The sequence below is a fragment of the Meleagris gallopavo genome, chromosome 2 (genome assembly GCF_000146605.3).
Source record: "Meleagris gallopavo isolate NT-WF06-2002-E0010 breed Aviagen turkey brand Nicholas breeding stock chromosome 2, Turkey_5.1, whole genome shotgun sequence".
Lineage (NCBI taxonomy): Eukaryota > Metazoa > Chordata > Aves > Galliformes > Phasianidae > Meleagris > Meleagris gallopavo.
The window spans coordinates 980,987-997,632 of record NC_015012.2 but is presented as its reverse complement, the minus strand read 5'-3'; the positions used below and the strand labels follow the sequence as shown (position 1 = coordinate 997,632).

Here is a 16,646-nt window from a genome sequence, read left to right as displayed (position 1 = left end):
TGATTTTGAGTGTCTCCAAGGATGGGGCCTGCACAGCATCTCTTCAATCTCTTGAAGTTTTGCTTTTATAAATAAGCAATAAGCCATAAGAACATTACTACTTACTTCCATGTTGTCTAAATCCATCACACTATTATATACTTTTGTTTTACAGAGGATTTTAAGAAGAATCTGATGCTGAGAATAGATTAAGAGGACTCAGGATGACGACAACAGTAGCGACAGATTACGACAACATTGAAATCCAGCAGCAGTACAGTGATGTCAACAACCGCTGGGATGTCGATGACTGGGACAATGAAAATAGTTCTGCTCGACTGTTTGAACGCTCTCGCATCAAGGCCCTCGCTGGTAAGTGCTCATCACATAGGCAAAACTCTGATATACTGTATGCAAGTGGTAGTATAGGATAGTCTGTCTTCAGTGCTGTGCCTTGTTGGTAAACTAGAGCTGAAATTTTCCTGAGGACAAATGCAGTTGGACTGAAAGATTTTTGATATTTATTCCTTCCATTGACATCAGTAGGATATGATGGTCTTATATTGTTTTTGAGGAGCATGTGCTCATATATGATGTCTCAATTAAAAAAAAAAAAAGTGCTAGAAATCTTGTTTAATCTGTTCCTGAAACTACTCTGCTAGATTTTGCTGGCTGTTAAGTGCAGTATATGTTGTTGAAAGTATAACATTCCCAGTATTCTCTGAAGGTTCACATAGGTAGCCATCTGTTTTACTCTAAATGGGCCCTTCAGAGGTGTTGATGTTCTTTCAGTCAGACCAGATGACTTCAGTGATATGACATAATTAACACTGATTTTCTCTGGCAACAAATGACAACAGTGCTCTACTTGCATACCCTAATGTAAGTTTCTGGATATCAAAATTCCTGATGGATAAGATACCAGTAGCTATTCTATCTTCCTATTAACTTTCCAAATAAATTGCTTGAAATGTCAATTCTAACCAAAATCATTTAATTTTTTGGAAGATGTATGTGCTTTTTTATGTTATAAATAAGCTCTTCTTTGTGTAAGAAATTTCTGTCGCTTTTGAAATCTGATTTCACTGTTGTATTATATTTAGAATATGTTAATTATTAATATTTAGAGTATTTCACTATCGTAATATATTTAGAATTTTGAATTACTAGCGTAATACACAATTTATTACTCTCATCAGACATTAAATGTTTGGGTTGTGTGTTTACATTGTTTTGGTTGGTTGTCTGTGATTGGTAATGACATCAGTTTGTAAGAAAAGAAAACTTGAAGGATAACAAAAATCTGCTTCAGAATATCTCTATTTAGAGATGTTCAGAGCATCTCACCTGTCCTGAAATGGAGGAATGTGGTACATGGTGATGGTTGTTATTTAGTAACTAAAGCTGAAGCTATTATTTTTTTCCCCAAGAAGCAGAGCTTCTGTAGTATGTGCTGTCATCTATTGAGTTACTCTCATGAGCAGAGAAATTACATTTGAGCGGCTCTGCTTTTCCTTAAAACATCTGACTATTGCGTATTGAAGTTGTACATTAACCAAATTTGTTTATGCAACGAGGAGATTATGTCATGTCCTCTCAGCTCTCAGGCATTACCCTGCAAAGCAATTTTTTATGCATTCTGTAAATGATTTCCTGACTCTTATGGTAGTGTGCCCACATTCCTGACCTCTGAACAAAATGCCTCGGTGGTGTGGGACATACTGTAAGCATGGAAGCAGCTCAAAATCTGCTGAGCTTTCCACTGTTGAAATTTTAGTTACAGAGACTGTTTTAAACCCAACATTTTATAACAAGTTGAAGCAGGTTTATTAAGTTTGCTGTTACTGAGACAAAGGTATCATGTGTTTAATCTGTGATTCCAATGAGACTGTCTGAAGCGTGGCGTACCCTTTCTCCTATTCTTGCCAGCTGGGGGAATGCATTAGATGCAGAACACCTTTGTGTGCCAGGCTCAGGGCAGGATCAAATTTGGAGCTGAGTAACAGGGAAATGAAATAGTTCATGCAGGTGGGCAAAAAGCAGATCGTGTAACGTTTGTTGAGGGAAGTATCTGTATCAGCTTAATTGAACTGCTTGCAGAAAGGGTGTGTGTTAGTTAGGTTTTACTGTCTTAAGAAGACTTGTTAAATACACAGCAGCTCATCACAGTGTGAATTTGCAGTTACAGGTAAAATGCAAGACTTGGGATGGGGCTGTGCAAAGTGGGGTCAGAAGTATCCTGATAAATATTTCTGAGAGGAGACTGGTGTAAACTGGCCTAAAACAAGAAGAATCTTGACCTGAGTTTTGTAGTATGACCTCATTTAAGGATAAACTGTGTTTCACTCCTGCAACGTTGGCAGATGTGAGCTGTATTACGTTCTTGGTGTGTGGAAGTGCTTTGGTAGAAATCTCACTCGCAGGATTCAGGCCCCACATCTTGCTCTTACTGCTGTCTGTTGTTGCACTTAATTTTACAGCAAGCAAAGCTTCCCACCTGAATAATGAATAATAAACATGAAACTCTTACTTCAGGAGGTAATGCAAGGAAAGTACTTGAATTATTTAGTCAGCCTAGAACAAATACCAATTTCAAAGCAAATAACTTTGTTGAAGATCTGATTCAGAGCTATATATAACCATTGTCGTAGAGTATGATGCATTTCTTTTTTATAACTTTGTGCACGACTGTTTTAGTTTGATGTGCTTCCTGCCTGCAGTTCTGTACCTTTAGTGTTGATAATACTGCGTGCTGCCGAAACATGCAGCATACTGCACTGCTGCAGCACTGCTTGAAATCCTAATGATGATGCAGGGAGAGAGGAATGAGGACGGGCTTATGTTGCACATCGGAGGTTACAGTTAAAGACTAAGCCGTGTTACTTCTGGCACCATTCAACATATGTTTTCTGGTGGATAATCTTTCCTTGTGTCTCCCCAGAAGGGCAGGTGCTTCATGTTGTAAGCACTAGGGAATTGACTCTCAGCCTGGAGCTGGGATACTAATTATTTTTCTCGTGTAGTCTTTGACCCTTTGAGACAGACTCCTTTTGAGGTGTCTCGTAATTCAGCTGCCTGTCACTGGATCAGACACAGTAATCACTGCGTGAAAGCCTGGGCTTGTCTGTGCCATCATTTCTTTAATGGGCAGATTTCACCACTCTCTGAGGCAGAAGTGGTCATGCACCATCTGCAGGGCCCAAAGTCTCTGAAGAACAACCAAGTCCAGTCTGACTTAAAAGGACGGTGGTTCTCAGCATCATCCAACACCCTGAGTCCCAAGGCAGCCATTTTAGACTGGCTATCTTCTGACAACAGCACTTTTCTTTACAGAGGTTATTATTTTCTTTCCAGAGGTAACTGCCTGGTGGAGTCCAGCTCTTTCTTTTAGTATGTCTTCTTTTTCTTTAACTGACGAGGCAAATCAAAACACCGTCCCTGTCGTGCGTGTTCTGAAACACACGTGTAGCATTATCTCCTTATCCTAGTACAAGAGGTTTCAAAATAAAAAGCTCTTTATTCCCCCATTGATAAGATGCCAGAGTATAACTGCCACAAGCATTTTATGCTGCCTAATGACTACGTATTCAATGTGAAACTTTTTTGTTGGTGCAAGCATCTTCTGTCCACATTCTTCATCAAGCTGTGAAATGCCTTTTCTGTAAAGCTTCCATCTTGTATTGATTCTAGTTTACTGTAATTCAAATGAAGCTTACTTCCTTTACCTTAAAGGCAAAGGATGGAGAGCAGGTAAGCAAGAAGTGCGTTTGAGCCAGAACTTGACATTCTGTTTGGCCCCATCTTCTAGCAGGATGGTGAAATATTTAAAGAGCAGTGCAGGAGATGGTGGTCAGAATAATCTATGGTCAGGACAACGTGTCCTGAGAAAAGCTTAGTTAAAGCAGGTAGGATAAATAGTGATAGTGAAGCATTAATATCAGCACAGCAGCTAACTGATATTATCAAAGAGGTCTGTACACTGTGAGTACCATAATGCTAATGATGGATTCTGTTTAAAACAAAGAAAATTGCCTTGGAACTCAGCTTTCAATCAGAATTCAGATTCGAAGATATACAACCAGATTGACTGCCATTCACGTTGAACTCACTCACTGTGCAACCAATATGGGAAGAGGGTAACTGATCCCTACTTTGTAAATTAAGAAACCCTACTGTAGGAAATCATCTTTCACCTGTCCTTGTTCTCCTGGTTCTTCAGAAGGTCTTGCTGGAAGACCAGGTAATTCTACCTGCTCTGTAGAAGCCAAAAAGATATCATGTTTGTGCAAAATTCTTCATTCACAAACCTCAGGTGTTGGGTTTCGGCCATCAAGGACCATTAGCTAACAAGATTTGCTGTGCAGCACCTTGGCTCTCAGAGCTCTTATGAAAGCCTCCAGAAACTGTTCAATTGTTCAGCAGAATTTTTCACACTCCTTCTGGAACTGTGACATTCAGGTGTGCTGTGCTCACCATCTCAGATGATTTCACCATCTCAGATGAATTAAGAATCGTCCTCCAGAACTTTCCCTTTCTTCAGTTAATTAATTCAATATTAAAAAAGTCTTTGCTTTTCCGCTTTTCATCTGTATTTTGTCCTTTTGTCATCTATGTTCATCTGAGTGACCAGAAGGTCTGTGACTCAGCTGTCTGGTATATGAATGAAAAATAGTTTCAAAGTTGATGAAATAACAGAGGCGTATCTCCTTAGGGCAGAGCAGGGGATACTGTATGTTCCTTTTACAGCTCCACCTAGCTTACTGTGCATAGGTCAGAACACTTTATAGTTTTGCACTTCATGGTGTTCATGAGCCTCATAGGGGAACACAGGTAAAAAGACTGCTCTTGGAGTAGAGCTTTCCTTAGTTAGCTCTTTTATGCAGAGAAAATAGGATTGTAATTCATGCTAGTAACTTAGGTTCTCAAGAAGCAAAAAGGGAAAGCTGCTGAAATTGTTACTGAAGTTCTACTGTTGAAATGTTTCCTTTTAGAATAGAGGAGTACCTGTTCCTTGAGGATTAAGGAAAGGTGAAGAAAACCTGCACTAGGTCTCACATTTGAGACTTGTTAGCCCTATCCTCAAGCCATTCCCCCAGCAGCACCAGCACACAAAGTCAGCAGAACAAACCCTCAGAAAGGCAAGGTGCTTGCTGTATTCCTGAGGTGCTGTGCACCTGCTGCCTTGCTGTCCAGCATCTCTTTTAGCAGAGTTGTTACTGCTTCGACAGAGAGGAGTTCTCCGCAGCCAGAATGAAGTTTTAGGTCTCTAGGGTTTTTTTGTTTTTTTTAAGATGAAAAGCCAAAATGTTTTGGCTTTCAAGATAATACATATTTTTGTTTATTTTTTTGGCTTTGAAGGAAGGAGCGTGCTGGGAATCAGCTCTTGCAATATGTTTCATAAATATCTGAGGTATCTAGCATTTGAAAATCAGCTCTCTGATTTTATTAAGGCGCGTTTAAGGAAAGGGAAACCTGCATCATACTGATTCCTGTCACTAGTATGGAAATCTGGGAGGTCAAGTCTGAAGGGCATGTGCAGGGTTCACCTGACACTAAACAGAAATAACCATACAGCAATGAAACTGCAGATGCATCTCCACAGCATGGGCCTGGATAGTGCTGGTTTTAGACATGGTTTTAAGTCCAGGTTTAAGCAGCCAAAGGCCCAGTACAAACTTACTTTCAAGTAGATGTGAAAGTGCATACTTTTAAAAATCTGATTTTGCTCAGAAGTTGGTGAAATTATTTCACCAAAAGGTTTTAGAAGTGTGGACATCACCCAGTGCTTTCCTTCTGGATTTTGTCTGGAACAGTTCCTCAGCTGGAGTTCCTAAGCTGCTGTACTTTACCAGAATCTGTGGGAGGCTCGTGTTGAAAACAGCAGTAACGTTTTTCATATTATGTGTCATGTAGACATCAAGGGAGAAAGTGTGGTGCTGCTGAAGCTGCTGTAGTTAGCATGTCACCTGCAGTGCTGCCTGTGCCTACTGGTGAGCACTGTGCTTTTCTCATAAAGCAAGGAAAGCTTAGCCCAGCTGTCACTGGTGATTAATGCATTTGCTCTTGATGTTGCTTGTGGAGGATTATTCTGAAACAAATTACACAAAAAAAACCCAAACCAACTAACAGATAATCAATAATATTTTGTTCTTAGCACTTTAATTTTAAAGATAATGAGTAGACCAATTTCAACCTGTGAAGGCATCACTGTGTCCACACAACAAAAAATTACTTTCAAGTGAACAACTTGATTCAACGATATCCCATCAAAAATGTAATTAAGTACAAAGACCATTTGTATCTCACTGCTATAGTAATACGATTTTATTACCAGTTCTGCATAGTTTGAAGTTTTGTTCTCTCTTTGAATCAATGGGTAGTGTATGAACAATGTGGAGATCTTTGCAAACTGACCAGATCCCAGATCCATGAGCCAGTGGAACTGCCTGAGCGTGGAACTAGGCTTGTGAAGAAAGTTGTGCTGAGTGTAATTTGTGAATTATCTGGAATCATACATGCTTGTCTACTTGATGAATAGTATTTATGATTGCATGGTAACAGAGTGATGCATGGAAGTGATTGCATCCTTGTGAATAACTGATCCAGCAGACATTGCTCAGGCAGAACGAGTGGAACTGGAAAATGGGCGTTGAGCTGCTTTGGGCTGGGGGTGGAAAAGGAGCACTTGCTGGCAGCCTCACAGTGTGGAAAATCTGACAGCTGCAATCATTTTACATCTCTGATTACATTCTTTCAAGACTAGGCAATATCCAGTCAGAGATGCACTTGGGAGAACCTAGCATCTCGCCAGTGAATGAGGCTGTACTGACTGATCTCTGAATCCCAGTAAGTCCTTGGACTAGAGCACAGGTAGTACATTTTCTTGTGGACATCTCCAGATGTATGCCAGACCTCAGTTCACAGAAGGCTGACTCTATGCTGAGGTCAGCAATGCAGTAATTTGGCAAAATAAGGTAGAAGAACATTTTTGTAGTAGATGTAGGACATCTGAAAAAGTACTGTAGTTGAGAAATGATTAAATAATAAAAAGCCATCTGGACTTAGAGTAAGAAGAAATCTGATGTATGTACGCTGTGTGTGTTTATATGCATATCTACTTTTAGGATCTTACCAATGAAATACCTGTGAGGGTAACCCTGAAAGCGCAGGTAAATCTGCTCTGTCATACCTTGGTGTTGGGCTCGTGGTCTCTGTGCTAACCTTCGTGCTGTGCTTCCTTACACGCACTGATTTTTAGGTGTGTTGCTTAACTCCCACACTGGCACGGCACAGCTCTCTCCTGTCTGTTTTAGTTTTCATCATCCATTCATCACCACGGCGTTGAGAAAGAGTAAAAGCACCAGGGGATTTGCTTTTGGCTGCTTGCAGAGATGGGATGAGTGAGATGCAGCGTTCTGCGTCAACATCCAACGAGCAGCAAGGAAAGGCAGGGTTGGCTTTGTGGAATCAAACGCTGCCTACTCCAGCTGCTTCAAGAGAGGAAGCAGCCTCACTGTGAGATGCATTCTCCATAGTGAGAGCTGAGCCTGGAGCAATAGCAGAGCTGGGGCAGAGGTTGGTGATTTAGGAGACCAACCAACCAGATTGTCAGTTGGTACAGATTGGCATTTTCCTGCTGGCTTCTGTGAGACCACGCTGACTTCCACCAGCTGGGAATCTAACCCATAATGGCACCATAGGAAACCTGATCATTACAATCTTTTTAGTCTTAACCTTTGCTGTTGGAATCAATGCTTTAGAGATACTTAATACAGAGAAACCACGGGGTAACTGTTAATGACCCTTCACTGAACTAATGTGATTGTTCTATATATTTTGCTGCATCGTCTTATTGGAAAGGATTTCTCACTTAAAGAAATTGTGTGCCAGCAATGGCAATGTCACTTTTTTAATTTGTGATTTTATCGGGGATGAGCTTGGTTGTGGGTGCACTTCAGAAATGAGTCATGAATCTACAGTGTAATAGGTGTCTTTCCACAAAAGATGTGTATGCAGAAAAGAGTGTTCTTGTCTTACATCCTCAGTATCTAACTAGCAATGTCTCTGTGTTTATTTTATTTATTCAGCCAAATCTGCAATGTACTGTGCATTTTTCCTTCTATTTGTTGCTTGGATACTGCATGAAAGTACTCCCTGAAGTATAAATAATGTCTAGCAGAGCATACTGCAAAGCAAAATGCAGTACAGGATTAAAAGATGTTTACTAATTTCTGTTAACCTTGGAGTTCTTCTAATGGAGAAAGATTAGTGATGAAATCATCTCCTCGGATCAGAGCTTTGATTCATATCTTGAGGTAATATCCTGGAGAGATATAAACCCAGATTGCCTTGATGGGAAGAGGCAGAATGAATAGGAACAGGGGCAGAGACTGGACTAGCACGGAAGATGATGAAAATTTGCTTCTGAGTGGCACTTTTTCAGCTTGTAGCGTTCTTCCTATTAGCTTTGATCTCTTTCAGTGAGCAGTGCCAACACTTTTTTTTTCCCCCAATCACTTTGTATCTATATGTTGCACAATGTGGATTTTTTAAACATTGTTTTACTTTCTTTAAATGTTATTAAGCCTTTGGGGTGGATGTATGTTGTACACAGGCAGCTCTTGTACATGTGTGAGAATGAAACATGGCTTGTTGTGGAATAATAACTTTATGTCAGACAATTAGTATTTAGTCAGTTGATCATTAAACTTTTTTTCTTTGCAATGACAGGCAGTCGCCAGATGATGAAATGTTGTGGGTGAGGTTTTCTCTTGAAAGAAGCATTTCATTTATGTTGATTTTCAAAACGAAGCTTTCAGCTCATAGTTCTGCATCTGGGACTACAAGCAAACAACACCAACAAGAACACAACTTCCAACACCTTTTTTAACAACATTTTCCTGTTTTCTCCCCAGTTTATTTTGAATGAACTATAGGAACAGCTCATGCCTGTACCTATGCTGTTCTGGAACTTTGTTGCTTAGGTATAAGAGGAGCTCAGGTTCTTTATGCAGCTCAGTTTGGTTCAGAGGTTTCTAGTTTAGAGGCTCGAGTTTCTCCGGTTACGGAACAGGCAGAGCAGAAAGGTGCCTTCTTATTTCTTTCCCCTGAACTTATCACCTATGAAATGGCTGGTCACCATTAGGATATATTTACAAACATTAATACAGCCTCCCTGCTTTCCCTACCATATATGGGAAGCAGGAGAAACGGTAGAAATAAATTATCTGGCTTATGGAGATTTATAAAGATCAATGTGTCCTGCTTATTGTTTTCACCCGATTCTCATTTGGCTCGGTAGCTACAGAAGATTGAATTTACATGCCCGAGTGATTATGGTGCAGCAACAGTGCATCTCTTCCTCTGTTTGTTGTCTAATTCTGGGGGAAAAAAAAAGAAAACAGGACAAGTGGAAGAAAAGATCAAGGAGTGGTGAAACATTTTCTTCTCCCTACATATAAATGTGGGTGCAATTCAGTCAGAGAAGGAGAGGGGTTGAGGAGAGGCAATAAAAACATCACCTTTTAAAATAGCATGCTAAAACTTCTTCTCTGGAATCAAATCGAGAAGTGCTTTCACACCAAAATTTCAGAGAAAATGAGCATCTTAACTGTATGATTGTGTGCCATGCTTGATTTTAATAGACTTTTTAAAAGAGTTATTCATCTAAGTCAGGTCGCAAACTGAGTGCATTCTGTGTGGGCCACAAGGAAAACCTGCAAGTGTCATTTCTGGGGTACTTCAGGGGTTCTTCTTGCTTTGATATGGGAAGCAATACAGCTCAGAAAAAGCCATTTAGACTGGAATACACACCAAGAGAAGCCACGATCTTTTCCAGACACGAAATGCTAGAATAGCTCTTCTCTGCAGGCTTTTCTGGCAAGCGTTCCGCTGCTGTGCTTAGCAAGGACATGCTCTTGCAAAAGTCATGTCAACTTTCCTGTTCATCTGGGAGTTGTGAAAACTGTTCACTCTGAAACTCGAAACCAGGTGGAACTGACCCAGTTTCAGTAGTAGGTTGACATTATGGGCAGATCCGTCAGTTTTCCCGAAGGGTTTGTGCCGCCTTTGTCACCGCATGCAGGTTCATCCTGAGCCCAGGTCTGTACCAGGGACCAGTGCTGAGCTGCTGCAGGCCTACCTGGGCCAGGCAGGAGGGAAGTGTGTGCAGGTCCTTTAGTGACAGCAGTCTCTGTGGTCTCCTGCTTTTCAGTCTGCCCCTTTCCCTTCCATTACGATGTCCTTGGCTCTCCCAAACATATCAGGAAGGGACTTTGAGGAAGTTTCTATTTGCCACTGACCTAAAACTCCCTTTAGACAGAAGAATTAAACTGCAGTTCTGACAAGGAAGCATTACTGACGAGAAGCTCTGTTTAGTTTGTGTTCAGTTGACCGTCTGAGATAGTTGCCAAGTGTCCCAGGAATGACAAGTTAGTAAGAGGAGCAGACCTGCTCTGCCTGTACCTGCAGTGGGAAGACAAAATGAAGTTGGCACAGCAACTTGTGCTCGGTGTGTGGGCTGCTCCTCTGCGTTCCGGCAGCTTGCGTGTGAACTGCAGGGAAGGCAGCTAACTCCTCAGGATTCTTCTTATGCAAATTGTCAAATGTGATAAAAATAAGTATTTCCTGAACAATCCACAGGAAAAAAAAAAAAAAAAAAAAATTTTTTTTCCTTACTGGACCTATTGCATATGTAAGGAGACATTCTCCTTTTACTGTGCAGACTGAGGTATTAGCAAGAGGAGTCAAGAAAGGCAAATGTGATGGGAGTTTTCAGTTCTTAACTGTGGCCTTAGAGGGGCTGTGTAAGAACTTTAGTCCCTCTCAAGAGAGAATCAAATATCATATAGCTTTTGTGGCATTTTAGATTAATAAATCATCCTTTTTATCTAGCGATATTTTTTCTAGTTAGTCACCACATAGAGAATTTAGAAGAGCAAATAAGAGTAAGAAGGAAAGACAAGGGTGATGATTAACCAGATTTGTAATTATTGTAAACTCTGGCGTGCACTCTGCTTTCCATTAGAAAGATAATTGTCTTTTGTGAAGTTGTAAAATCACATCTTTGTCTCAGAACACAGCAGTGTAAAGCCTGCATTTGTTTTATAGTACCCAGGGAACATTTTGTGAATTACCTTCTTGGTTTTTCACATCTGCAATAAATGAATGTATTTTGTGGGTGGGCCTGTTTGGATATTGTGTCCACCTCAAACATTATCTTCACTGTCAACCCCGTAAAGTCAGCCAGTACTGACTGACTTTATTGGTGGAAAACAGCACGGAGTGATGGCTGGATGAGGTTACCTAGCAGTTATTTTCTGCAGAAGAGTTATGAGCTGGATCCTTAGCCTGGAAATTAGAATTTTTGGTCTATACTTCTTTTGAGAATATGTTAAGGGTTTGGTTATGGGTTTTCTTTGGGCTGAGAGAAGTGGTGGTTTGGTTAAACCTTAGAAACATTGATAGTTAGGGGTTTGGGTGGCAATTTTGCCAGATTTAATCTCAATTACTTTCCATACAATTGCTTCGTGATAAAAGCAATAATTCAGCAGCAGTGCTGTATAAAAGCGGATCCTGGGTCAGATCCTTTTTGTTCTGGGGAAAGCACCTGCCTCCAGATGTTGCTTCTACATTCCTGTTACTGCAATCAACCTCTTGTTCTCCTTGAGGCTTTGCAAAGCTCTAATCACAGCAACTAAGTCACACTTTGCATTACTGCATGTATTTATGGCTAAGTGGATAATCACTTGTGCTTTTATTTAATAACTCCTAATGAGTGCACAAGTAATGCAGACCATCATTACCAGTCATGCACCATGGGAGAGGTACAATTCAAAGAATACAAGCAGAAACTTGTATTTCAGAGCTGTAAGAGGAAAGTGGGAGCAGAATTTAAGAAAAGAAATCCCTGCTTGATTACTAGAAGTTAACACATGATTTGCCCCTTAGTTTTCTCCAACACTGTAATCAGTGATGAATTGCACCATGCACAATTTCAAGCTGGGTTGATTTGATAAGCAATGGCCTGAGTGTGACTTAAGTTATCCTATTTATGGCCTTTAAAGTATTAATTCCACTCCATAACAAATAATCTAATTAGCATTGTCAAGGGCTTAGTCAAAGAGAAAAAAGAGAATGAGTGAAAATTAGGTATAAAAAAGGGCTTTGTGCATGTGAGAACCTTGTAATTGATTCAGTGCTTTGCTACAAACAGCAGTAAACTGGTCGCAGGGTCACTAATTTGGAATCAACAGCAAATGACTGTATTAGGTCTGATGTTACCCAAATAAAAATGGGAACTGGCAGGGTGCCCGTTTTTAAGAAATTGCTACGTACAGTTGTGTAGAGTTTCACAAATACAGGCAGGTCCCCATTTTGCTTTGCTCTTCTACTGAATTACTACCAACCTGTTAAGTGGAGCCTTCAAAATGTCCACAGGAGGCCCAGCAGAGCGTAAGTAATGCTCTGGCAGATGAGTCGGCAGCACCCGGTGATTGGGGCCATCCCAAGGAGCTGATATCATCATTAACAAAGTCTGTCACATCTGTTGCTTGGGGACCCGTTGTTCAGCCCACATGCCAACCTGGATGGTAGATAAAATGAGGTCAGAGTTTCACAGTGACTGATGCTGAGTTCTCCATAGCATCCCAGCATCTCTGTGTCAGATCCTGAAGAAATTAAACTCAGTTCCAGCACAAATTCTTGCCTTTTCCTTTAGCTTTCCCTTTGTTTGTGGTGTACCTTACACTGCTCATCCTTGCTTCAGTTCCTTCACTTTTTCATGTAGCACGGTGTGCAGGCCAGAACAGGGGAAGGAACAAAAATGCTCTAAATCCAGCTTTTGTTCAGTATTTCTTGGGATCTATAAGCTTACCACGTTGAGTTGTCCCACAGGGGATGATCTGAGGAGTGAATTCATGCATGCGGTGTTAATATTTTATGGCAGAGTGGGGAATGCCAGTCTGTGTTTTATATGGGTCAAAGCCAGATGACTATTTTTAGTTTTTAGTGTTCCATTTTTTGTAATATTTTATTTGTCAATATTTCTGATAACGGCCATGTGCTTTTTTGTGTCCCCTGCCCAAAGGCGCTGGGGAAGCTTTCAGCTGGGGAAGAGCTCCTGGCTCCTGATTTATGGCCTTAATGATGTTAAAAACACTGCAGCTCTCCTGTCACTCTCTTGGACCTTATGGCTGCCTCACATAGCAACACCTGTTTGCTCAAGGTGGGACAGCAGTGAGCCGATACACCTGCAGGTAGGGCCTGGCTGGCTGCCTGCTCTCGAAGGGAAGGGTTTCCTTTAATTATGACATAGGTCAGACGTTGCAGGCAAAAGCTGCCATTGATGAAAGCTGCAGGAAAAAATCTGCAGCCGAAATGCGCCTGTCCTCGTGCCCTTGGAGCTTTGGAGGAGTCTGCAGTTGTATATGACCAGCTCCGTTTCCCTTTCCCTCCCCTCCCCCATCCTGGAAGTCAGGTGGCTGGCAGCTCTCTGCACAGCTCTCTGCGCTGGGGACAGCTGGCTGTACAGGGATTAGCAGGGGAAGGTTTAGCAGGAACACAGGGCTCACCGTGCCAGCACCAGCACATTGTTGTCCCCACAGCAGCATCCTGCCTGCAGCAGGAGCGAGTACAGGTGCTTCCTCAAATCCCTTCGTGCCTTCCAAGTGCTTATTTGGGGGCACGAGCCTGCAGCACCTCGTTCCATTGTACAGCAGTGTTCCAGCTGTAGACGGTCACTTTCTTCTCTGGGCAGCTGAATGGGCTTTGGGTAGTACTGAAAAGGTTGGAGGCCAGCTTTCATAAAGACCAAAATGCATTAGGCTGTACTTGAGGCCTACTGTAGCACCAAAAGTCTCATCTAAACACAGCTCTGCTGTTATAGAGGGGTTCATTGAAAGATGCTGGCAGAAGCCCTTCTGCATCAATATAATAAGGAACTCTGGGATGGGAGTTAGGTTTTTGTTTTAAGTAAGCCAGTGTAGTAAAAGGCTGTAAATATTTTAAGTGCATTTATGGCCTTGGGAGCGATGCGCCAGGCACTTTCAGCAGACTGTGGATTTATTATTTTTTTGGAAACCCCAGCTTCAGCTGGGAGGTGCTGCCTTCATCCCTTCTCTCTGAATTAACGCTGCTCACAGCCGGACCTCTCGCTGCTTGTTCCCACTCTCACTCCTTGTTCCCTGTCCGTCGGTGCCACCCGCTCGCCTTTCCAACTCGCACCTCTCTGGAGCCAGGGCTGCAATCAGCCCGTGGGTGCTTCGCCCACAGAAATTGTCCTCAGAAATTATTATCTGACTAAAAACTTGTGAAACTGCAGCATCAAAACAAAGGCAACATTTTGAAACATTTAAGGAGGAGATGGAGTGGGAGGAGAAGAGAACATTGATTCAGTTGGGAAGGAATTTGGAAATGCAAGAAATGAAAAAAAGAGAAAACGTTTGCGTGAATGTTTTAGCAGTTCTAAAAACAAATGGGCAAACGATGCAGATTTAGAATATAAATGCAGAACTGACCTTTTCATTTCACTTGTGTGTAAGTGAGGGAAGGAGCTCACGGCCCCAAGGGAAAGCTGACCCATCCTAAAGCCAACTCCAGGAGCTGCACTCCACCAGGCAGAGCGGGCACCTGCGCTCACGTGCACGGGACGTGTCAACATCTTCCACGTCGGCAGCGACATGGAATTGAGCGAAAGGAATTGGCTGCTTACAGAACCCCTTCACAAAGGTTTCGTTTGTACCCAGCATGCTGGAGAGCACGTTTTTCTGAGTCCTCTCCTCGCCTGCTGCTAAATACTGAATGAGTGCTTCTGTGCGCGTGTTGCTTTTTCAAGCGAACGGTATTGAAAATAAATGAAGAGAAGTGCCCTCCTTTTCAAGCGATAGTAATCTGAGACTTTTCCGTTACATGAGGCTCTCCACAGAAGCGTGTAATTCCACCAGCTTTGTTTAGGAAGATACCACCGGCTCGTGTGGTGCAGCGGGGCGCGGGCAGCCATCCCGTACGCTGCCCTCGGTTTGGGTGCTGCCGCCACGCCGGGCGCTTCCAGCGGAAGGAGCCTCCCCAGCGTCCCACCGCCAGCCCCGCTCTTCCCCAGCTCCACCGCCCCTTCGCCCTTGGTACAGCCTACGTTTCCTCTACCGTACCGTATGGTAATCGAGTGACATCAGCCTCCGCCCGGGCGGCTGCTGATTATATTACAAACCAGCCGTAAGGTCTGAGGTGTGCGCGGCTCCTGGGAGCGCTGCTGGGACGGCTGCGTGTGGCTCCGGGCTGAAACGCAAGCTCACTTTTCTTTAGGTTAGTTTCACCAGAGCTGGGCATTTGAAACCTGATTGAAGCACTGTAGTGGAGCAGAGGAAAAAAAAAAACAACCACCACCAAAAAAACTCTTCCTGGTGCTTTAAGTTTGAATCTGTTACAGAAAACGTGCCGCCAACCCACACCGCTGGATTTTGAACCGGAGCTGCTATTGCTCGGGGCTCAGTGAGAGCGTTTTCTCAGGGACCGAAGCCAAACTTCAGAGGAAGCTGGGATTTACCTGAATGTGGGGTAGAGAAACCCGTGGTTTCTTTATGCTGCAGTTCATCGTATCCCTGTGTTACCTGTAAATGGAATTACAGAAATCAACCAGTATGCCTGGGCCGTTGTCCCCAGGATACGCAGCTCAGGTGCCTTATAACTATAATCAGTTAGAAGGAAGATTCAAGCAGTTACAAGGTAAGCCCGTGCTGTTTTGTGTGTTTGTTGTTTTTTTTCTTTTTCCTTTTGTAAGTGTTGCTATGATATGATCCCAGTAATATGTTAGCCTGGGCTTGTTCTCCTTGCAGGGAGGCAGGAACGATACAGAGTCCAAAAACAGTGCTACAGTACAAAGCTGTGTGTGCTTTTAAGAGCCCCTGTGTGACTTTTATCCCTCTGAAGGTGTCCTCAGTCTTACACAGCGGTGCAGTGCAGTCCAACTGTGAGCACTCAGCATTACAAATGAGAAGTAGCCCAGACCAAGTCAGTCGGAACAATAAGAGGGAGAGTGAGGAAGTGGTCTTTCTGTTTGTTTTAGCCTTAAATGAGAGATAGTCGTAATTGTGGAAATTAGTCATGAAATCTTGGCTTTGTTTGGGTGCAGGGTGCAGTGCAGCAGCTCTAACTGCCTGTGTACCTCCTGTAAAGACGAAAAGGTAGCTTGACTTTTTCTCAAACCAAGGGCAGTTGCATCATTTCCAAATAAAATGCCTTGCTCATGTTGATAGTAGATTACTCTGAAAACTTTTGCATACTTTAATGTTCCCAGCTTCCTTCATTTTTTACTACTTTACTTTTAGACAGAGGCAGTGTTCTGCGGTGTCTTCCCATTAAATTCTCTATTTGTGTGAGAAGAGAAATCAGCTATTTCCTTTGGGGAATGGGATGTACTTGACAGAGGATAGGCCTCTGAACTGGGCTGGAAACCCAGATTGCTCATGCTGCAGTGGTGCAGGATTGTGCCCAGTGTTTCTCTGCCTCGGGCACAAGAACATCAACACCACTGTTCCTGTGCAAGGCAATTCTCAGGAATGAATGAGCTCTGGCAGTGCAGTTCAGAATCAATCAGAATTCTTAACCAAAACCAAACCACCTCCTCCTCTGTAGCCATGTGACTGTAAATACTTGCAACCCAAGTACAGTGA

General features: G+C 42.4%; 1 protein-coding gene and 1 long non-coding RNA gene across 2 annotated transcripts in view; one reads left to right on the top strand and one right to left on the bottom strand.

Annotated features, from left to right (window-relative positions):
• The first annotated feature begins 203 nt into the window (after positions 1-203).
• The window catches only part of SPTBN1 (spectrin beta, non-erythrocytic 1), a 90,130-nt gene continuing 73,687 nt past the window's right edge, over positions 204-16,646 (top strand). The window contains 1 exon segment of the mRNA XM_010706345.3: positions 204-351. Within this exon segment, the coding sequence (XP_010704647.1) occupies positions 204-351 (148 nt within the window).
• On the bottom strand, positions 8,511-15,261 carry LOC104909461. The gene is made up of 3 exons (XR_792332.3): positions 14,496-15,261; positions 12,387-12,562; positions 8,511-10,443 (listed from the first exon to the last, which is right to left on the bottom strand). It is a non-coding gene; the product is annotated as an uncharacterized LOC104909461 (long non-coding RNA).